At 58.6% G+C, this 23,186-nt stretch overlaps 2 protein-coding genes across 2 annotated transcripts; both read right to left on the bottom strand.

Moving 5' to 3' along the window:
* Window positions 1-112: 112 nt before the first annotated feature.
* Window positions 113-15,064, bottom strand: GDPD1 (glycerophosphodiester phosphodiesterase domain containing 1). The gene is made up of 10 exons (XM_053275216.1): window positions 14,762-15,064; window positions 9,192-9,234; window positions 7,254-7,389; window positions 6,491-6,536; window positions 5,922-6,040; window positions 5,529-5,618; window positions 4,526-4,659; window positions 4,069-4,128; window positions 3,628-3,679; window positions 113-2,940 (listed from the first exon to the last, which is right to left on the bottom strand). Exons 1-10 carry the CDS (start codon window positions 14,913-14,915, stop codon window positions 2,818-2,820), a joined length of 957 nt encoding a protein of 318 aa, XP_053131191.1. The 5' UTR covers window positions 14,916-15,064; the 3' UTR covers window positions 113-2,817.
* A 1,283-nt stretch (window positions 15,065-16,347) lies between these two features.
* On the bottom strand, window positions 16,348-22,874 carry SMG8 (SMG8 nonsense mediated mRNA decay factor). Its single transcript, XM_053275215.1, has 4 exons — window positions 20,842-22,874; window positions 20,598-20,743; window positions 18,255-19,130; window positions 16,348-17,065 (listed from the first exon to the last, which is right to left on the bottom strand). Exons 1-4 carry the CDS (start codon window positions 22,718-22,720, stop codon window positions 16,868-16,870), a joined length of 3,099 nt encoding a protein of 1,032 aa, XP_053131190.1. The 5' UTR covers window positions 22,721-22,874; the 3' UTR covers window positions 16,348-16,867.
* Between the last annotated feature and the right edge of the window lie 312 nt (window positions 22,875-23,186).

Raw genomic sequence — 23,186 nt, 5'->3', positions numbered from 1 at the left:
GCTCTGGGCAAAGGACGCGCTGAGAAGGCTTCTTGGGCAAGAGGACTTCCAATTTCCCCAGCAGTCAGAGATGTTAGTCCAAGCAGATGATTAAACAAAGAACTCAGACTCCTTTGCTGTTTTGGAGCATTTTTTTAATGCCAAGAGTCATATTCTCACCTCTCTAAAAACCACAGTTGATGCCAAACCATTTGTCCAAGTTAGAAAGTGCAGGGAGTATTTTTCAGCATCCTTCATTACATTAATGACACTTGATTACCAAAAAATCAAGTACAACTAAAAAAAAGTGACACACGATCCAGGATACTGAATATCTGGACGTTCTCTCACAATTCTTTCCTACAAAAAGGACACGCTTTGGAACTATTAATGTCAGGTACGAGATCATCTTAACCCATGGGCTAAGGTCCACTTCTGAAACAAGCAGCCAAATGTCAGGGGAAAGGGTGGGGCGTGCGGGGGATATCTCCATCAGTTTGAACACCAGACTTAACTGTTTCCGTGATTCTTCTCTCTCTTGCTCTAGGTAACACTTCTATTTGGGGAGAATGATGCACATTTTTCACAGTGGTGTACCGCAGTGCTCCCAGGAAACTTGTTCCACTCCAGTAATATAGCGAAATGCACCCAATCATACACTGGACGGGACACAAAAGCCTCTGCCTTAGGAATTTATTCTGCTGCCACCCAAGCGACACAACAGCGTTTCTGCTGCTTGATCTCGGTGTATCCCAGAATGAGCACTGGCTTCCTGAACAGGCTGAGGTGCAGGGAACACCGAGGCGAAGCATGTGTCACCAACGTGAAGTTGAACTGCCATGACATCGCCCACAGAACTCTGGAAATGGTCCTCTGCAGATGCCGCAGACATTTTGCAGGGTTCTCTGGGGACCAGGGATGACTGAGAGGAGCCGAAGGGTCTGTCCGGTGGACGCAGCAGCCGTTTACGCCGCCCTCTCCAGGTCCAGAGTCAAGAAAAAGAGGCCGACACATCTGCACACTCTCCTTGGAGGTACCTTGATGTGGCTTCTGCTAAGCCCAGGGAGGGGGGAAAGGTTATGCAGCACATGGAAACACGCCCCCTCCCCGCAATCAACTGTCGGGGCAGGGCCACCAGACCCAAAGCTCTCCCCCACAAATACAGTGGCAATACCACAAAACTGAACCAAGCCAGCTTTGTGAAGCCAGAACCGAGTATCTCGCAGGGCACGGGGGTCCCTGTCTGTGCAGCCCATTTCAGGCCACTGTAGCCCAGGGGAGAGGGAGGCGCCCCCTGCCCCTCCATGCTGGACTTGGCCTGGGGGCACCACCCCCTCGTGCTGCCCCAACACCCAGCCCTGGTGGCAAAGCCTCTCTCAGGTGCTTCTGGGCCATCTGGTGGAAACCCTGCTTCCTCCACCCTCGAGGAGCATTCTGTGCGGTCCGAGCGCTGAAAAAGCCTCATGTTCTCAAGCACGAGGCAGGTGAGGCCAAGAGCCCGGGAGGCTCCGAGCTCCTCCAGTGAGCTTTTCAGCCGAGCGGGGATGTGGAGCCAGGCCCCAGGCCAAAGCGCTCCTTGCTGCCCAACACTGGCCCTCCTTCCTCCGTCCGTATCTCAACTCTCCCTCTTTCTCTCCACCGTTAAAAAAAAAAAAAAAGCTCTTAGAACGAACCAACTGGAGGCTGCACAGAGAGGTCTTCCCAGGAACCTTTCCGGGAAGGTGGGCCAGAAGCTCGGTGGTGGGGATGCATGCTGCCTCCTGGCAAGGAAGCGCTGGCCGGTTCTGGAAGCCACCACCAGAGAGCCCCTTCTCCCCCTGGAAGGGGCGGGAGCTCTTCGACGTGCCAGCTGCTGCACACAGACACGCCCAGCCTCCCCGTGACAAGGCTCCGGCCACGGCAGCAAAGCCAGCCCTCCAAAAGCTCCAGCGACACTCAAGATCAGGGTTTCTTCACCTTGGGCTCCCAGATGTCGTTGGACTACAACTCCCAGCCACAAAGGGGGATTCTGGGAGTTGTAGCCCAACAACATCTGGGGGCCCAAGGTGAAGAAACCCTGCTCAAGATGTTGCCGCCACCGCCCCGACAGGCTGGCCTGAATAGCACGACACGGATGGAAACTGTGCACTGGGGCGAGGGCTGCTGCCTGTGGGCCAAGCACAGCCAGCCAGAGGACTCACATCACCGATGACGCTCAAGATCAGCTCCCAGAGGCTAGGAGGGTCTGTGGAAAGAACAGCCTCTGCCTTAACAGTGGGCTGCCACTAGTTCCCTGTGATGTGGGGCAGGAAACAGCAAGCGGGCATAGTCCACAGCTTGCTCCAAAAATAGAACTCCAGTCACAGGGAGCTGCTGAGAGGGGCCCACCCCACATTTGGGTTGGTCTTTCCCACCCCCATCTGGACTGCCGGGAACAACCAAGCCACTTTCGTACATGTATGACCCACCCACCGGCCGCAGGAATGTCTCCCACGAGAAGTCTACGCGCTCTAGCAGCGACCGACTCGCGAAGTCCGGCCTATCATCACCTCTACCAGTTAGACCTCTCTCTAGACACATCGGGGCAGGGGAGTGACCAGTAACCAAGCTATTTACAACCAAGAAAAATAATGTAAACTATGCGATTAATTTTCAAAAAATAAAAATTAAAAATAAATATAGCTGCATACAATCTCTAGAGGTGTAATGATTGGAGAATGAGGTAATAAGACCCAGCTGTTTATGCTTGTCGGCGTTGGGCGAGTGGGTTGCCGAGACCTGCAGGCACAAGGGCGGGGACCCCCCCGGGCGGGCTTCTGTCCCCCCGGCGTCCTGTGGAAGAACCAGCCTGGCTGCACTTCACGCCCCGTAGCTGTTCAAGAAACTCTTCAGCTTGGTGGGGTAGTCCGTCATCACCCCGGTGGCTCCCAAGTCAAACGCGCGCTTGTATTCCTGCTCTTCATTCAGGACCCAGATATACACCTGGAGAGAGGGGAGAACCAGATTAAGGGGGCCACTCACTCTCTAAGCTCCCCTTTCCCAGGCAGACGTGGGCTTCACCCGGTCGTCCAAGCAGTCTTCCCTCCAACAGTGATTCCCAGATGTTGTGGATTACAACTCCCAGGATCCCCAAGCAAAGGCTATCGCAGCTGGGGACGCTAGGAGTTGGAGTCCACAACAACTGGGAATCCTCGCTAGAGGGAACACTGCAGCCAAGCACAGGCATTGTGTGCATGCCCGCGTCCAACCGTTATAACCTCCCGCCTGTCTGCTGCATTCCCACACCCAATTACAGCTTTGTATGCTCTTTGGGGCAGGAGCTACTCTTCTTCATTCACACGCCTCTAAAGAGCCATGCACATCCGAGGGTGGAGATGTTCTTTTCACAGTTTTCAGCCCTACTCAATGGGGGTGTTTGGGGGATTTGGCGGTTGGGGGAGCAGCAGAATTCCCTACCTGCCCAAGAACTCAGTGCCAATCCTATCCTGTCCTCCTCCAATACAGGGAGGAAGGTTGTGGGCAGGGGCACCGATTCAGATTTCGGAGATTTCGGGTCGGAGAAACATCCAGCCCTCTGGTGGCGTCTTGCTGCCTCCATGTCAAGCAAGGTCATTGACACTGCACCTGTACATGTTTCCCCCCACACACACAGCCAGAACTGGGGCATACCTGGATGCCTCGAGCCGTGAGGTGGTCAAACAAGGCCTTCCTCATGAGCAGCCTGCAAAGGAGAGAGAGAGAGAGAGAGAGTCAAGTCAGCCCCCTCTCTCCACACACGCCCCCTTTCCTTAAGGCCCGTGGAGCCCAGCCCGCCCGCCCGCCCACGGCTGCTCAGAAAAAAGCAGCGCCAGTCAAGAGGCCAGGGCAGAAGTGAGTGTCCCCACCCCACCCCGGGCATTTCGGCAGGAGAGACGGGGCCGAGGAGGCCTCTTCTCCTTCCCAGGAATCACGTGGGCGGCCTCCCGGCCAAGTCCCAGCCTTGAGGAGGAGCTCAGTGGCCCCACCGGCCCCCAGTGCCGAGAGGCAGCCGCAGGGCGGGACCCACAGGGGCAGGGCACAGGGGCTGCCGGAGCGTTCCCGAGGGCCCCGTGGAACAAGGCGGCCTCTTACGTGTCGGTAAGCCAGATGGTGAACCGCTGGCTCCTGGAGATCTTCTCCGGCTCTTTCAGCCTAGGAGTGGGAGAGAGGACGTTCCGTTCAGACATGTGCCCCCCACCGCCCTCCACCCACGCCAGGTTCTGCCCTGGATGGCGCCCCACACCAGCACGGCCTGCCAAGCCTCCGAGGGAACCTTCCAGACACCAGCCCGGAGAAATCCTTTGCAGCTCAGCTTCCGAAAGATTGTTGGGTTTTAATTGCCGGCTTATTTTTTTAAACTGCTAAGTTGGGTTTAAAGTTTTTGCATACGTTTTTAACTGGGGTTTACGCGATTGTTAACCACCCAGAGACGAAAGTTGGGGGCGGTGCACAAATTGGATTAAATAAATCAATACAGTTCAGCCGCTTGGGGTCACGGTTGCCTTCCTGGTGCCCCGGCATCTCTCTCGCACACGCCAGAACGACTCACTTGAGGATGATGGAGGGCATCGGGATCTCCAGGAACTCCTCCGGGATGGGGAAGAAAGGCAGGAGGCCCGTGTAGAACAAGCCGAGCAGCAGCAGGACGCGCCGGAGGCAGAACAGGAGCGGGATGTGGGCGTTCTAGAGCAAAGGAACAAGGCAGAGATCAGCACGGTGGCGGGGGGCGGCTGGGAGCAGTGGCAAGGCCCAGGCCTCTCTCTGCCTGAGGTGTCTGGGCAAGCCCTGGGGCTCCCCTCGGAGCGGCTTCTGTACGCCCCCTTCCCCGCCCGCACCCCAGGGAAGAAGGCCCCGAGTGGCTCTGCATCACCAAGCCTGCCACCTGAGAACTGGCTAAGCAGCCCGCCCCACCAACTTGCGTGCCCTCCATCTGAATAAAGACGGGAGGAAAAGCCCCCCGGAGGAGAGGATGGAGCAGCGAGGTGGCTGCACCTGCAGAACTACTGCCTGGACAGCTGCTACAGTGAGTGGGATGTGTGGAAAGGACTCTGCCTCGGACAGGCAGAATTCCCGGATTTCTGGCCAGCGACTGGGAAGCTGAACTTGAGCCCCATATCAAGTGTCTTGAGGCTGCTCTGACCCCTTCCAACATACCCCACTGCCCTTGGGGTGGCAAGCCATGCCCTCAAGAGCCCCAGTCTCATTTTATCCCCCCACCTTACTCTCCCCCGATTACTGTCCGGGGCTTGGCTGTGATGGGTCTCGATTGCTGGGCTGATCACTCAAGTGTCTCTCTCTCAAGCAAAGAAATGTACGTACACACACACACACACACCCCAACAGAAATGGAGCCGAGGATACTCCTGGCAGAGCTCAGCAAAGCTCGGCGTCATGAACTGCAAGGGGAACAGGGCCGGGCAGGCAGCTGCTTGCAGTGGCTTCCATGGCTAGCTGGAAGAGAGCCCAGGGCTCGGGGGCAGAGGGCCCCATGTCCTCTGCCACACTCTGCGTCGACGGGGAGAAGGAAGGCAGATCCAGGGCGGGCCACTCACCGCTTTGTGACACTTGCCCACGATCTCGTGGCTGGCGTTGCCCCACACGGTCAAATGTTCCCGCTTGTAATGGCTCACCAGCTCCGAAACCTGGGGGTCAGGAGAAAGAGGCGGGCGGCTGTTGGGCGGGGCTCCGGGGGAGGCTATTCCCCCGACACGGCGATTTGGGGATTCCCTCATCTAGGCATCGTGGCACAGGGCCAAACGATCACCGGGGGTCTGCCCTTCAGCGAGGGCTCCCATTTGAAAGCGCAGCCGTGTGCACCCGAGACTCTGCCGGCGGGTCTTCCGTGCAGGCTTGTCGGACCGGGGACCCCCGGGGAGGGAGAAAGCCAGCTCTGGCCTGCCCCCCACCGGGAGACGGCCTCCCAGAGCAGCCGAGGGGCGACTCACCTTCCTGATCAGCACGTCGTTGTTCACTTTGATGTCGATGTTGATGGGGGTGTGGGGGAAGGCCTCAAAGACCTCCTTCAGCAAGGGGATGTGCTTGTCCTCGCCCTCGCAGTAGCACTCTGGAGGACACAAGCAGGGCTGGGTCACTGCGGCGAGCCTGGTCCATTCTCCGCGGCCGCTGCTCTCCCGAGCGAATCCGTCCCACGCACGGCAGGGCAACAGGCCCATCTCTGCCACCAGGGGGTTGCAGCAGTGTCCCCCTCTCACAGGGATGGCCAGATGTTGTGGACTCCCACAATCCCCAGCCAAAGGCCAATGCAGCTGGGAATGCTGGGAGTTGTAGTCCACAACATCTGGGAAGCCCTGTCGGGCCCGGGATGAGACCCCTCCCCAGACAGCTGCGCTGCACCCTCCCTCAGGGCCAGTTGCCTGCCAGCAGCTCGGTCTCCTGCCCCGAGAGCAGAACAAGCAAAGGCTACAGCCCTCCTGATCCACAGCGCCATCTCCAGCAATGCCAGGGTCAGCGAGCCCAGGCACCCCTATCACACACGCACACTTTGGGGCTTTACCTTTTTGAAAAGTGACATCCAGTCTGCACAGGTATGGTGGGAGCTCCTTGGGGAAGAACGAGAGAGAGAGAGAAGAACAGCAGCATTTGCTGAAATGGGACGACATTTGCTAGAAGACCCAGAAAGAACTGCACCGCTTGAATGGCCTGGCCCAGAGGCAGGCCCATTCCAACCCATCAGGGCTCCCCCCTCCCGCCGCCAAATTGAGTTTTGGGATGGGAAGGGACCTCGAGCAGGAGTCGAGCCCGTGGGGCAGCTCCAACCCACGTGCCTGAAGGCACACCAGCCCACCCCACCAGCAACGGCACGTAGCCGACGGCTGGCTCTTCTGCCAAGCAGCAGCAGCCCTGTGGCCACTGCCCATGTGGGGGCATCACCCCATCTGCGGGGGTGCCAGATGACAAGGGCTGGGGGCTCACATGTTTCTCCGCAAAGGCTCCTCTGGCACTCCCTGCCACTTCAGGACAACGGGAGGCTCATGGAGCCGGAGGAGCTGCAGGACCAGGGGCTTTGGCAGCGGTGCTCCCTCTCACAGGGAACCCCAGCTCTTGTGGACTACTAATCCCAGAATCCCCAGCTGCAATAGCCTTGGCTGGGGGGTTCTGGGAGTTGTAGTCCACCACAGCCGGGGATCATGGTTAGAGGGAACGTGGTTTGGCGGCTGGTTTGCTCTCCCCACGGCAACGTGCAGCTGGGCCTGGGGCCCCTTTGGGGAACCCCAGAGGATCCGGGGAGGAGGCGGCGGGCACGGGCAGCGACTCACGGAGTACTTGAGGTCAGAGATGTTGGCCTCCACCCCTGTGGCTCGCTTCAGGTTCTCGTCGTGCGACACAACGACCTGCTCATCCTTAGTCAAGTGGCAGTCCAGCTCCAGCATGTCAGTTCCCACATTGACGGCACTGGGGGGGAGAGAAGAAGCCTAAGCCCTGGCCGGGGAGGGAGGGTCCCCCCTCTCGCTTCACAAGCGAGACCCCCGTTTCCGCTCAAGGGAGCCAGACGGCCACCCCACTGCTCCTTCCCAGAGGATGGGCTGGCTGGCGGCATCACCCAGCTGGCTCTCTAAGGGCCCCTGCTTTGGAAGTCGGTGTCAACTGGACAATTGGGGCGCCTTCCCTGGTCCTCATCATGAGGGCACCACCTCCTGCACAGCACCCGCCAAACCCTGTCTGGTCTCAGCAAGCAAGCCGTGTAGTTGAGCAGCTGCGTCTGTGGCAACAGGAAGCTGGGGAGACGGGCCCGGGCCCATCCCCTTTATTCCCTCTTGCAACTGGCCCCCGGCAAAATGGGCTGCTGACCAGAGTCCTGTCAAGGCTGCCACAAGCCGGGACTGGCTCCATCTGCAGGACTCCCAAGGGCTTCCGGTGGCTGCTCAGGCCACGCCCCTGCTCCACCCTCTCCCGGGCTTGCCGCTTTCCTCTCTGGGACACGTGGCTTGACTCTTCAGGGCTGGCACCAGCCCTCGCTCCTCAGCCCTGAATCCTGGCTTGCCCCCACGGCCCAAGGGCCACCCCAGCTGTGCTCGGGACCAAGCACCCGTAATGAGACTAGCGGCACACCCACAATCACAGATGGAAGGAGGACAACTCCACCGAACCGTGACACGTGGCGGTCGATGCAACACCATCGAATCGTATGCAGACTCGTAACACCGGGGAAGGCGGGCCCAGAGCAGGGTGGCGGCCATGGCACACCTCGCCTTCTCTCCATCACCCCCAGGAAATCTGAGCCCCGAGGGGCTGCTGCCGCCGCCACCACCACCCGAGAGCCAGCCCCCAAGGCCAGCTGGGCCCAGGACGGACTGGAGGAGGAGCAGGAGGCGGGAAGGAGCAGGCAGCTGCAGCCCGGCGCTGACGCAAGGCTCCCGAGGGCCTGAGCTGTGCTCTCCCGCTGGTAAACAAGACTTCCAGGGAAGAGCGCATTGCTTCGCCTGATGCTGGGCTTGCAGGTGAGAGAGGGCTTCAACCCCCTTCCCGCCAGGAAGCCCCAGCCCAGCCTGGAGCAGCCACTCTCTCGTACATTCGCCTTCCACACAGGGTGCTTGCGAGGGCATGCACAGCCTCCGGAGGGAGGGCGCCAGCTCCGGAAATGGGGACCTGCAGCCAGGCGCTGCACTCCGACCGTCAGCGCGAGGGGGACACCAGGCGGCTGGCCGGCTCTCTTCACCGGGGCACGGGGCACTTGCCTGCAGCCGGCCACGTCAGCACCAAGCTGCTTGCTTCTCTGGCTTTGAGTCGGCTGGGAAGGAAGGCTCTCTCCCTGGAGGCGGCTTGTTTGTGCCAAGCCTCTGGCTGGCCCCGGGGCCTCCTTCCCCTCTCCCAGAGGTCCCCGACGAGGCACTAGTAAAGAGGCCACCTGCTTGCTTGACTTGCCAGCCACCCCCACGAATGACTACAACTTCCAGAATCCCCAAACAAAAGCCATTGCAGCTGGGGATTCTGGGAGTTGTAGTCCGCCACATCTGGAAACCCCTGTTAGAGGAAACACTGCCCCCCACCCACCCCAATCCTCCCTGGCGGGACACTTTGGTTCTGCGGTGAAGGAGAACATCATCCGCGCAGCGAGATGGGCGACCAGAAACGGGACAGACGCCTGGAGTGAGCCCGGAGCCGTGCTTCACACTCACTTCAGCCTTTGACTGTGGGAACAGGGCAGACTGAAGGAAATCAAACGGCTATTACTGGAGAAGTGCCGTGATACTCACTGGCGAAAAGCTGCCATGGTGTTTTCCAAGTTCTCGCCAGCACCTGTGGGAGCAAAGAGAGGTCAGAGTGAGTTTCCTGCAGCTCACGAGAGAATCCGGACCCAGTGCTCAGGAGTTGGGACTGGGGGTGGGGGGGTGGGATGGGGACGACAAGACACACACCAGTAGGCATCTGTGAATCCAGAAGCTAGGGATACCCGGCATACATTTATAAGCAGCCACGTTCATTCGGTAACCCAGTCCCCCTGTCCTGAAGATGAAGCACTTCTCTTGCAGGAAAGACTGAAGAGCCCAGTGGAAAGGGCACACCTACCGCCCTCTTAAAGGCAGGGATGGAAACGCAACAACTGGCACCCTTACGACACCAATGCCCCATCATCCAAGCTGGCCAGACATCCGAGACTTCATTACTGACACGGGACAATTGGTGCACTCCCCAAAGAAGTGCTTTGGCTTCTCTTGGTTACCCTGAAAGGCCTCATTTCCCGGCATACTCCGTGCCAGGTCTCCGAGCCACGTGCCCGACACAGGATCTGGCCAGGTACTGCAGTTCCAATATACAAAAGGGAAGGAGGGAAGGAGCCAGTGAATGGTTTCTGTGTGAGGCAGGGTGGAGGCCGAGGACAGCCACCCGCTCTGTGGTCCACGCAGGAGCAAAGCAAAGGCGGCACGCTGGACTCTTGAGGCCCATCTCTTGCACCGATACCATCGGCTCAGATGCCATCGATTGCAGGCTGCTCTGCAACAGCTCCTCATAGGAAGCTGCCATATACCGAGTCAAGGCCTTGGTCCATCTCGCTCAGTATCGTCTACCCAGGCTGTCAGTGGCTTCTCCAAGGTTGCAGGCAGGAATCTCTCTCAGTCCAATCTTGGAGATGCTGCCAGGGAGGGGACTTGGAACCTAGATGCTCTTCCCAGAGCGGCCCCATTCTCCCCGAGGGGAATCTCTTGCAGTGCTCACACATCAAGTCTCCCATTCAAATGCAACCAGGGCAGACCCTGCTTAGCTAAGGGGACAAGTCATGCTTGCTCCCACAAGACCAGCTCTCCTCTCCAAGAGAGAGATCAAGTGTGCATAGACCCCTGCAGACAGGCAATGATTGCAACTCCTGGGACGGGCAGCAAGGCGAAGGGGGTGCAGGCTTGCAGCACGCAAGGCCACCCCAGCCGCAAAAAAACCCCAAGTCCAACCTGGCCAGAGATCTGTGGAGACACACAGCGGCTTGTTTCCTCTGGAAAACATGCCTTTTCACCCAGATCCGCCTGCTGCATTCTTGACGGGGCCATCAGGACTCAAACCGGTTGAGCCCTACTCACCTTTGCCTGGGGCTCTCCCAGATGAGACCAACGCCCACATGGTTCCAGCAAAGCTGCTGTAGCATCATCAGATTCTCCAGTACCAGTCTCCTAGACCCCTAAATTATGGGTCTTTTCAAAGTGCAACTCTTACCCCTGGCTTGTGAAATGCTACTGGAAGTGTAAGAAGTGGGAAAAGGGCAACCGACTGCTCCAAAAGAGCAGCGTAAGCAGAGCATGAGGACGTCGTCTCCCGGCAGTAACAGCAAAAGCAGAAGTTGTCCTTTTTTGTCTCTGCGCTGTGTGAACTCCCGGGGTGGGGTGGTGGTGTTCCCAGACTTTGCCGACTACAACTCCCAGAATCCCCAGCCAAAGGCCACTGCAGCTGGGGGTGCTGGGAGTTGGAGTCCACCACATCTGGGAACCCCTGTTAGAGGGAACACTGCTCAGCAACACAATACTGCTGAAACGTTTCCACTGCCCTATGCCTGAGCTGGCGAGATCCAACTCGCATTTCACACTTGGGTTTGCCGTATGGCCCAGTTGGGGTGGGGGGCGAGAATGCTTCTCTCGCAGGATGCTCAAACTCAGGGTTACCCAGACAGATGGCCAATAGGCTCAGGATGGATTTATCCATTTTTATTTAAAATATTTCTGTATCGCCCAAAACTGGGCAGTTTGCAATTAAAATCAGTCAAAACATCAACTCAATTAACCATTAAAATAATTTAAAACCCAATATTAAAACTATAAATCTAATCAAAAGCCTGGGTGAATCAACGCCTGGTGAACCAAAACGAGCAGCCCCCATAGAGAACCCGTTACTACAAGGCGAGAAGAGCCTGTAGCCCAGATCACTTTCCGAAATGATTGGTTTGAGTCAGGAACCGGTGTGACCAACACACACTCCCAGTTCCCTCTCTGAGCAGAGACTGCACACTTCCCGTTACCAGATTTTGAGGAGCAGGGGTTGGGGGAAAGCTACAGCCACCTTCTTCTCCTTGTGGATTTCTGGCCACACCGTGTCAGCTGGGGCTGGAGACAGCTCTGCAGAACGGATCGTGACCCGAGAGAAAGACAGACGAAGGGCTGCTTTGCGGGGGGGTGGGGGGGAAGAGTACACAACTCACAACTCATCTGCCCAGCCAAGCTACCTAACTGTGAATGTGGGGGGGGGGGAGAAGACACCCAAACCTTGGTCCCCTCTAACAGATGCTGTTGACTACAGCTTCTATAATTCCTAGCCAGAGGCCATTGCAGCTGGGGATGCTGGGAGTGGTAGTCAACAGCATCTGGAATTCCCTGTTAAGAGGGAATTCTGCACCCCATACATTATTATTTTTTACATTTTATATCCCGCTCTTCCTCCCAGGAGCCCAGAGTACTACATACTTCAGTTGTCTCCTCACAACAACCCTGTGAAGTAGGTTAGGCTGAGAGAGAAGTGACTGGCCCAGAGTCACCCAGCAAGTCTCATGGCTGAGTGGGGATTTGAACTCGGGTCTCCCCGCTCCTAGTCCAGCCCTCCAACCACTACACCACGCTGGCTCTCATTACAAGTACATTAAAGTACACACACTTTCCGAAACGGATGGAAACTGCAGCGTGTGAGGCGATACCTATTCAGAGGACTTGCGTCACCTTGCCTTAAGCAGGCAGTCCTCTCTCTCGCTCCCTCTCTGACCGACTTTCGGTAACCTGATCTTCTTTGCAACATCATCCCTTTATTCTTGCAAGGAGATACATTTCAGACTTATCGCCAATATGGGTTTCAGGTGAAGCATGTGGACCTGTTCTATGCAGATCAGGTCACACAAACCGACCCAAACGGCTCCGCTTTTCGCAAGAGGAGCGTCTGGAATTTAGAGAGCGCTTTCGAGCACGGCAAGCGCTCAACACACCCCTAAAGACCGGCCAGTACTAGCCTCACCCCACTGCAGGCCGAGGCAAAATGGGGAGGGAAGGCGTCCCATTTCCGCTTCGGCTCCGAGCCACAAGACGGCTGCGAACCATCCTGAGGACAGACTTCCAAATGCCAGAAAACTGAACGGCAGTGGCTGCCTAGGGATGGAGCTGGGGCCGGAGGAGGGTCTGAGTGGCCCAGACGCCTGGAGAGGAAGGTGCGCGGAGGGCGGCGGATCTTCTTACCGCTACCTGATGAAAGGTGAACTAGATAAGGTGGCTTGGTGTCGGCGTCTCCTCCCCCCCGACCTGTTATTCAGGGAGGAAGGGGACCCAGAAAGCACCCAGGCCACAGTTCTAGACGAGGAGCCGTATCAAAGAGAGAGAAAACCCTCCCAGGGCTGCACAGGCCCCCCCGAAGCCCATGGAGCCCACTGCCACGCCACGGCAGGCCTGGAGACCTGCCCCGGAGGAGGCCGCACTGCCACTTGAAGCCCACAGTGGGTGGCCACCCTTCATTGCTTCTGGCAGCCTCATATGTGGGTCAGCTCGGAAAGAAAGCATGCCACCGTCTGCCAGCAAGGCCCTTGCTGGGGGCCACGCGCACCAAGCCCTCCACTTCAGCCGGTGGGTGGCAGGCAGGGGTGGGGGCCCACAAGCCAGGGAAGCGGAGGGGCTGCAAGCCAGAAGCCCTGTGGCCTGCCAGCTTGGCCCCTCGGCTACAGAGACCTACCCACCCCTGCATTCCAGGGGAGCAACAGCAGGAGAGAAGGCATGCACAGACCTCTTGCCCGTGAGCTTCCTGGTGGGCCACTGTGGGAAACAGGATGCTGGACTAGATGGGCCTTCTTGGGCCTGATCCAGCAGGGCTGTCCTGATGTTCTAACTACCCAGCAGTGGTTGACCCCCTCACCCGCCCCCCACCAGGACACACACAGCCAGGCCCAGGGTCTCAGAAGGGAAGCACAGGACAGCAGCTTTTTGCTTACTAGCCTCCGGGGCACGCCTGCTCAAAGTGCAGGCCAGAGGGCAGAGATCATTCACATCATCCCCCACCTGCAGTCTTACTTCCGACTCTGCAACCCACCCACCCCCCAAGCTTGCTTTGGCAAAACCCCTCCCCCAAAGAGAGCTTCAAAAGCGCCCTTGTGAAAGATTGCAGAGAGCTGGTCTGGTGGTAGCAAGCATGACTTGTCCCCATAGCTAAGCAAGGTCTGTCCTGGTTGCAACTGAATGGGAGACTTGATGTGTGAGCACTGGAAGAGATTCCCCCTCAGGGGATGAAGCCACTCTGGGAAGAGCATCTAGGCTCCAAGTTCCCTCCCTGGCAGCATCTCCAAGAGAGAGATTCCTGCCTGCAACCTTGGAGAAGCCGCTGCCAGTCTGGGAAGACAATACTGAGCTAGATAGACCAAGGGTCTGACTCAGCATCTGGCAGTTTCCTATGTAACTGACAAGGCCGGTGGGGGGGAGCAGAAATGGGGGCACAAGAGGGTGCCAATGAAAGGATGGGGTGCAAGGGGGAGAGGGGATGTGTGGGGCTGGGCTTTCACAAGCGGCTCAAGCTACTTCGGAAATTGCCCTTCTGAAGAAGAACAGATGGCTGAACAAACAGGTGGTTGTGGGGGGAGAGAGCAAGGGAGGATCCCTAAAAATAGAGGGGGCAGGCTTGAGGGTGCCAAGGCCAGCCAGATCGGGGGCGTGTGTGTGTGAGTGTATGCGCACACACTGGGAGGCCAGAGCCCCTCCGCTGGGCAGGTGTAAGAGGAAGAAGCCAGCGGCACCCTCCTAGGCAAACCAAGCCCAGGCTCTGCACCTGCTGCCCCCTCCCTTGTGCAAAACAGGTAGGTATGAAGGGAGCTCTGAAGCGGGGGCGGTGCGGTGGATGGGATGGGCTGCGTGGTGGGGGGGAGGGGGGGAAGAATTCTTCATCCCCACACCTCATCTCTCTGGGGGCGGAAGAGAGGCTGCTGGACTACAACTCCCATCACCCCCAGGCTGCTGCCTACCACAACATAAACTGCAGCGCGGGGAAAGGGGGGCGCTGTCGCCCTGGGCTGGGCCGCCGGCGAGATCCAGCCGGGCAGGGGAACAAAGCCGTCGTCTCCTCCGCCCCTCCCTCCATTAAGGATGCGCGCAGAGTCCGCCGGTCCCGAGAAGGAGCAGGGGGCGGGGGGGATGCGACCCCCACCCGCTCAATTGCTGCAAGAGGAAGGAGAAGGAGGAGGGCGCGCATTTCAAGGTCAGACGGGCGGGGGGGGGGCGAGAAGAGCGGGGAGGAAGCAAACCAGCCCCCCCATTCAATGACGGAGGAGAGAACGGGGGGTCCTTCTTTCTTCCTTCCCTTCCGTTTCCCTCCCGCCTCCGCTCACCGCCGCGGTGCGAGATGTGCCGGCATCGGAAGCGCTGGCGCTTGGGGCGATGGAGCAAGCCGGGGAACTTCAGCAGCAGCGCCGAGGTGAGCAGGTAGCCGCCCAGCGTGGAGAGCACGTACCAGGTGGCGGCGCTGGCCGGAGTCGACGACATGGTGGTGGCGGCGCCCTCCCTGACAAGGAGGAGAGCAGGCCGGCCGGCACGCAGCGCTTGCCCGCCTGCCTCCGGCGCCTGCTTCGCCCGGACTGAGGGGCAGCCACGGGAACAGCCACCGCCCCCCGGCCCCGCCCCACCGACGCCCGGCAGCCAATTGCCAGGCGGCAGGGGGCGTGGCAAGGCCCGGCGCGGGCGCGCTCGGCGGAGTGATTGGTCGCGCCGGCGCGGCCGGCCTGGGAGCGCGCACGGAGGGAGGGGGCGGGAAGAGAGAGGGAGGCAAGGTGCGGGGGGGGGCTGCTGTGACGTCACAGGGTCTCCCGCCTCGCACTCGCAGCCTGCCCCCACAAACGGACATAACGGGCCCCCCAGCCACCCCGCTTGGAGGGAGGAGCCCTGCCCCCCCCCCTTAGGGGAGGGCGAGCTGGTGGTCAATGGGGCGGGCTTCTCCAGCTGGGGAGGGAAGCTGCACCGGTGGAATGCCCGCCTGGATGCACCCCTGCTGCCCAGCCCACTGAAAGGCCAAGGCAGAGTGTGGGTGCCTGTGTCTGTGTGGCAGTGTTCCCTCTCACAGGGGGTCCCCAGATGCTGTGGACTACAGCCCCCAGAACCCCCAGCCAAAGGCCACTGCAGCCGGGCATGCTGGGAGTTGTAGTCCACGATGTCTGGGAACCCCCTGTGAGAAGAGACGCTGGTCTGGACTGGATGACACGGGTGGGGGTGCATGGATTGATTGGGCCACCAGGCATGCCGTGTCCCCTTTCACAGGGATTCCCAGCGGCTGTGGCCTACAACTCCCAGCATCCCCAGCTGCTGGCTGGGGATTCTGGGAGTTGTCATCCACAACATCTGGGGGTCCCTGTGAGAAAGAAGACGGCCAAGGAGCCACCTCCTGTGCGGGGACCACTGGACACCTCAAATTCGGAACCCCCCCACCCCTCGACAGTTCCCTCCCTGGCAGCAACTCCAAGATAGGGTTTTGAGAGATTCCTGCCTGCAACCTTGGAGAAGCCACTGCCAGTCTAGGTTGATAATACTGAGCTAGAGGGAACAAGGGTCAGACTCGGTATACAGCAGCTTCCTATGCTTGCATGAAGATGGTCCTAGGTTCACTCCCTGGCAGTCGCTGCAGGTAGGGGCAGGAAAAACTCCTGTCTGAAACTTTGGAGCCCTGCTGCCAATCAGTGCATACAATCCTGCACTAGATGGCCCACGGGGTTGACTCAGGAGGAAGCAGCTTCCGGGGTTCTTATGACGAGGACATTTGAAGGCAGCCTTCTTTAATCACCCCTACCCAGTTGCTAGTCATGAGAACCAGCCCAGCGGTTGAAACTCTTTTTAAACGGTTCAGGCCCAACTACTCCCACATTTTGGTTAATACACCTTTCCCACACAAGGCAAGCCTCTCCTGAATTACAGCAGTGTAAACAAGTGAAGGACAAAGAAGTGTAACATTATTTAATGAAACATCTTGGCTTCCACCTTTCATTGGGGCATAATGTCCTGAGGTGGGCTGCATCCTGCTGGTATCCAGAGCCTACTCCACCGCAGTCTTCCAGACCACCTCTCCTCTCTCTCTCTCAAATGCACATAATATGGAACTGTGATGGTTTAATCGTGGAGAAGCCAACCCACGTCTCAGTCCTCGCTCCACTCCACAGACCTTTCGAAAGCCAGACCTTAACCCCGGCACGAACAACCACACCTTTCTGATCACCCCTGCATCTTGAAGAGGACTTGGCATGCCCATCGTCCCAAAACGGGGCCCGTGAGTGCGTTGGCCTCCCACAATCAAAGCAGTGATTACTCTCTCCAAACTCCAGCTGCTAGGAATCAACAAGGAAATCCCGGCGTTTAGGAATCAAAACCCATCATTGAGGCCGCGAGGGGGTGAGGAGGACGAGGACAGAACACACACGTCCCCAAAAGCCAGCTCAGACTTGGACATCCAGCTACTGTATCACGGCCTTCAGGACTCCGCGGAGGACCTTGTGAGTCATCAGCTGCTGGTTCTCCTTTGGAGGGAAGCAGGGTCCCCGCTCCGTCACGTAGGCGTAAGGAAAGCGCAGGACCCACAGCCCGTCAGGAGGGAGGGTGATCTCTTGCTTCTCAGGGTAAAATACGGGGCAGGGAGGCGGCCCTGGCTGGACCTGGGGCGGAAAGAGAGCAAACCAAAGAAGAGCTTAGTGTCTCCCAAGATGCAACATTCCACACAGCTAACTGACCCGATTTCACAAGGTTCTCCCAGGACATCTGTGAACCAGTTCCCAGTTCCCAGTTATCATACTTCTAGATGCACATAACTCCTGCCTGCACACAAGCTGCTGGATTGAGGCCACGGGAGGTCAGCTGCTGAACAGCTGCTTTTTAGATTGAATGATTGATTTAATTTTTACATTTTATATCCCGCCCTTCCTCCAAGGAGCCCAGAGTGGTGTACTATATACTTGAGTTTCTCTTTCACAACAACCCTGTGAAGTAGGTTAGGCTGAGAGAGAAGTGACTGGCCCAGACTCACCCAGCAAGTCTCATGGCTGAATGGGGATTTGAACTCGGGTCTCCCTGGTCCTAGTCCAGCACTCTAGCCACTACACCACGCTGGGATTTTATCGTATTTTATAAAATTTGAGATTTTATTGTATTCTAGTTGCTTCAGCTCCAACCCCTGCTATCCATCCCCAACACAGCATCCCTCCAGTGGCTCTTGCTGGTGTCTGCCTTATGTTTCTTTTTAGATTGTGAGCCCTATATGATAAATAAATAAATAAATATTTGTTGTAGTAGTAGTAGCTGCCTATGGGATTCTTTTGTGCTGGTCTATGGCCATAATAAACGCCATCAACTGGGAAGTCCCAGAAGGTTTGATCATCTGGTTGGTTATGCTTTTGCTATTATGAATACTTCCGGTGTACATCACAGTTTAGCAAAAGAATCTCTCTCACATGGTTCTGCACTGACAGAAAGGTGCATAAAAGAAAAAAGGTACACAACAGAGGGGCTTTTTGGTCATACCCAAAGCCCCTCTAGACCAGCACCCTGTTTCCCACTGTGGCCCACTAGATGCCTCTGGGAAGCCCTCAGGCAAGAGGTGAGGGCATGCCCTCTCTCCTGCTGCTGCCAGTCTGTGCAGAAAATACTGAGCTGGATGGACCAAGGGTCTGACTCGGTAGAAGGCAGCTCTCTACATTTCCCCCAAGTTCCCTGGACCAGTTGGAAAACCAGGGTCTTTAACTAAATTGATTGCTTTCTCCAGAAGGGCCCAAACGCCAGGCTTCCTTTGCCAACAACGCGCCCCAAAGACGCACGCCAATCTCCCGACACTCCCCCTCGCCTCCTCACCTGGGGTGTCATGGTGATCTGGAGCGGGGCGTCGGGCACCACCACAAAGAGCCGCATCAGCTGGGCGTAGTGGGGCTTCAGCCCTCGGCCCGGATTCGAGGAGAGGATATAGAGGGGCATGTCGGAGTTTAGCGCCTTGAGGGCCGATTCCTTGGGGCCCCCGCCCATCACCTTCATGATCTTCTCGGGCCCCGAGCACATGAACCGCCGGCCGCGGGCGTCCTCATACTCGAAGCCCACAAAGGCCCGGGCCACGTCGTCCCTCCGCCGCCCCCGGCCCATGACGACGGCGCTCCGTTTCCCGGGGATGGCCTTGTTGGGGGCCGGCCAGGAATTTGTGTCGAGGTCGCCCTCCTCCTCCGTCCGCGTCCGGATCACGATGTCCCAGGGCATCAAGTAGTTTGTGCCCAGAATGAAGCCCTGCTGGTCCAAGCCGGTGTGGAAGTTGTAGGCTTTGGCGGGGCCCAGTTTCACCAGGGACCAACTGGAAAACTTGGGCAGGAGACCCTTGGGGCAATTCGAGTGCAGCATCCCAGGGAGATACTCCACCGTCGAGGCTTGGCGGTCGACCAGGCTGGGCCTCTTCTCCCCTTTGGAGTCCGTCACCTGCCCATGAGCCTCGGCATTGTTCCCTCCACCCTGTGGATCAGCAGGATAGGTCCCCAGGCTGTCTGTGGACTGGCCCAAGCTGAGAGCTAAGCTGAGGCTGGTGCTCTCTCCCTGAGTCTGCGGCTCTTTTTCCTTCAGCTTCTCCGCTTCTCCTTCCGGAGGGCTGGGAGAGGTCTCGTTCTTGGCAGGCGCGGGGTCTGGCGTGCTGGGCTGGAAGATGGGGAAGTTGATATGGTCCAGCTTCCCACAGCATTTCTCTTCTAGCAGCTGAGAGAGAGGGGAGAAACCAGTGTTATTGACTTCCCCTGTGGTGTTCTTGTTAGCTTGTTTTTAAACAGAAGTAGAGCGCAGAACAAGGTACTGACCAATGTTCCCTATAACAAGGATTCAGATGTTGTTGACTACAACTCCCAGAATCCCCAGCTGCAATGGCCTTTGCTTGTCGACTACAACCCCCAGAACCCCCAAGCAAAGGCTACTTCAGCTGGGGCTTCTGGGAGTTGTAGTCCAGAACATCTGGGAATCCGTGTTAGAGGGAGCACTGGAACTGACGCGTTAACTCATTGAGAGAGACCTTCACTTCCAGTCAGAATGTATAATTTTATAATGTGTATTTCTCAGTTAATTCTGCCACGAAAAAAAATTCGGTCAACTTGACCATTCCTGCAGTCCACAAAATCTTTGAAAGTCAGTCTCAAAAGTGTTAAGAGACGTAGGTGTCCTCCATGCTAAAAACAAGGCATATTTTTGTGGCTGCTAATTCACCATTAATTCAAGGTCAGTGCAACATGATCTTTTAGATCAGGAGAGGAGAGCTGGTCTTGTGATAGCAAGCATGACTTGTCCCCATAGCTAAGCAGGGTCTGTCCTGGTTGCATATGAATGGGAGACAACATGTGAGCACCGTAAGATATTCCTCTCAGGGGATGAAGCTGCTCTGGGAAGAGCAGAAGGTTTCAAGTTCCCTCCCTGGCTTCTCCAAGATAGGCCTGAGAGTGGTTCCTGCCTGCAACCTTGGAGAAGCCGCTGCCAGTCTGTGAAGACAATACTGAGCTAGATAGACCAATGTTCTGACTCAGTATATGGCAGTTTCCTATGTTCCTATCAGGGGTTCCTATACATGGGTTCCCAGATGTAGTTGGACTGGAGCTCCACAGCGTCATAGCCCAGCAACTTCTGGGGACCCAACTTCTTGGAAACCTCCGCCCCAAACAAGTACAAGAGCCTGCCCCTGGGGGCCCCCTATAAGCAGCCCCATATACAAGAGGCGGCACCCAGAAAGGCACAGCATACAAGCACCCCCTCTTAGCCCAGAGAGCTCTCCTGTTCCTGACAGAAGGCGCAGTAATTCAGGGGTAGAACGTCTGCCTTGCGTGGTTCAATCCTTGGCAGCATCTCCAGATTGGGCTGGGAAGGACCCCGGTCCGAAACCCAAGGGAGCTGCTGCCAGTCAGTGTAGACCAGGGCTGCAGCTGTTGGCCTACAACTCCCGTCATCCCTGTCTACTGGCCACTGTGGCTGGGGATGATGGGAGTTGGAATCCAAAAACAGTTGGCGGGCCTAGGTTGAGCAGGCCAACTTAGATAATACTGAGCCAGATGGACCAAGGGTCAGACTCAGGGAGGAAAGACAGCTTCCGATGATGTTTTCCCCTCTCCCCCAAGCCCTGATCAAAATGCTTATTTTGGGGAAGAGCAGAGACTCCGCTGGCCAGCTAAGTGAACGTGCGATCACCTGATAGAAATCATAGTTGGCGGCTTTGATGTCAAAGGGGTCATCCCGGGGGGCTTGTTTCCTCCCACAGTTGCAGGCGCCAGTGGAGCGGGCCCGGCTGTTGTGGTATAACACCGGAGGGTTCCGATCGGGTTCTGGTTTTTCACCTAAAAAGAAAGCCACATGTGGCACGTTACCGAGAAAGAGCAGGCCCTGCCCCGAGGGGCATACAATCGAGCAAGCTGACCCCGTGACCCAAACTCACCGGCTTTGGGGAGCAGGTGGAACTTGTGGACGCAGTGCTGGTCGGTCAGGCTCCTCTCTTCGCACAGCTGGTGCCCGTTGCTCCAGAACTTGTAGCAGTCCTCGTGAAGCTGCAGGGCGTACTTGTGGAAGGCCGGCCCCCGGGCATGCTGGCTGTAGACCCGCAGGGCCTGGGCCAGCTGGTTCTTGTGGACCGTCATGGTGTAGTTGTGGGGCAGGTTGGACTGGTAGGCGCTGTGGGCCAGGGGCAGGGCCTTCTGGCAGCGGTTCTCCGAGAACTTGGTGTCGATGTCCAGGTAGCCCTCCAGGACCTTGACGCTGCCCAGGATCTTGGAGGTCAGCTCGCCCGCCAGGGAGGCCGGGTCGCTCTCCTTGCCCTCCACGGCCACCTCGTAGAGCTTCAGGGCCGTGGCCACCCACTTCTGGTAGGTGGGCAGCTCAAAGTGGGAGGGCTGGGGGTTGCGGCCCACGCTGTCGTCAAAGCCCTTCTTGCCCAGGACCAGCTCGACGTGCTGGAAGAGGAACTCCCGCAGGGTGCAGTCCACCAGCTGGCCCGAGGAGGACCCCCCGGCGCCGCCGTGGCCGCTCTCCGCCTGGAAGGAGAGCGGCGGCCGGCCGGGCCTCATCAGCTGGTAGCGGCGGGGTCCGGCCAGGCCCAGCGAGGCCGCCTCCGCCTCCCGGGCGGTGCAGGCTCCGCGCAGCTGGTCCAGCAGGGTGGCGATGGGGTCGTCGCCCCCCTGTGGCCCGCCGGCCACGATGTAGACAAAGGCCTGGTTGGCCGGGACGGTGAAGAGGCAGTTGACGCTCTGGTTGGTGAGGACCCGGCTCTTGCGGAAGATGCGGTAGATCTGGTCCTCCAGGGCGTGCTGGAGGCGGCGCTTGGGGGAATGCTTCTTGGGGGGCGGCTTCTCCGGGGGACCACCGCAGCCGGCATCCAGGCCCCCCCGGCTGGGTGGGGGCTCCACCTTGAGGGCCCCGTTGAGCTGGAAGAGGAAGAGGAGGCGGGGCGGGCAGGGCCGGCAGTTGAGCTTCCAGTCCTTGCCGACGGGGCAGTCCTTGATGGCGGCCCGCAGGGAGGGCAGGACCTTCTGCCGCAGCCCGTCCAGGGCCCGGAAGACCCGGTCGTAGGTGACGTCGAAGGAGCAGGTGGGGTGGGCCAGCAGCAGCACGTGGCAGACGGAGAAGAGGTAGAGCAGCCGCAGGCAGTGGCGCTTCTCCTGCTGCTTCCAGAAGGCGTGGGCCTCGGCGTGGGGGGGCAGCGGGGCGCCCCCCAGGGCCTCCAGCTCCTGGCAGGCCCGCAGCAGCTCCCGGCTGTCACAGATGGAGCTCAGCACCAGGTACAGCACCTTGCACTCCTGGCTGTAGTAGGCCTGCAGCAGGTTGTAGTCCGCCTGCGAGGAGGAGGAGGAAGAGGAAGAGGAGCAGGAGGAGGCGGAAGAAGAGGAGGAGTGGGAGGAAGAAGAGGAGGGGGAGGGCGAAGCGGGGGGAGGGGGAGAGGCGGCTTCCCCCGGATCGGGGCCCTCCCCCGGGGCTGCAGCGGAGGCAGCAGGGGTGGCGGTGGCAGCAGCGGCGGGGGGAGTCCCGGGCTCGCCCTCCCGCGGGAAGAGCGGGAAGACCTGCCTGTCGCAGACGGTGTTGACCAGGGCCGCCTTCTCCCAGCTGAGCTGCAGCGCCGTCTTGCCGAAGATGCCCACCACGCACACCTCCTCGTCCTCCCCCGGGGCAACTACCCCGGTGCCGGGGCCGCTGCCGCTGCCGGAGTTAGGCGGGGCGGCGCTGGCCGCGGCGCTGCTCGCCCCCTCCGCTCCCGCGGCAGTGGCTTGCAGCAGCAGCTCGTGCAGCCGGACGGGGCCTTGCATGGCGCTACTCGACCCCACCATGCTCGCGCCGAGGTAGATCGCAGCCCCGGCAGCCGAAACTAAGGTGACGGGGAGCAGCAGCAACCCCAGGCAAGAGCGAGACAGACAGCTGCGCACGCGCGGGAAAGAGCGCCGGCAGCGAATCAGCAGCAGTAGCCGCCAATCAACCGTCGCGCGTCCAGCCTGCGACCCCAGAGGCAGGAAAAGCAATAGAGTGCCGACGATTCCGCGCGCGCTCTAAAGATGGCACTTCCGGGGGCCTCTGGACTCCCTTCGTTGTCTGCTCCCCACGTGGGATTCAGGCAACACGGGTTTGTGCTTCGAGGAGAAAGGATTCTTTCCGCTCCTCTCGGCGGGGTGGAGTAGAGACAAAAGAACTGCGATCAGTTCCAAGGAAGGATTCTGGACACTTGCTGTGAGTCTGGCTAAACAGAGATCTATCAGGGGGCAGGGGAAAAAAGTTCCATTCCCGCGCATGCTTAGTCAG

Source organism: Hemicordylus capensis, chromosome 12 (genome assembly GCF_027244095.1).
Source record: "Hemicordylus capensis ecotype Gifberg chromosome 12, rHemCap1.1.pri, whole genome shotgun sequence".
Taxonomy (NCBI): Eukaryota; Metazoa; Chordata; class Lepidosauria; order Squamata; family Cordylidae; genus Hemicordylus; species Hemicordylus capensis.
The sequence above is the reverse complement of the archived record's forward strand: the minus strand, read 5'-3'. Positions and strand labels throughout refer to the sequence as shown.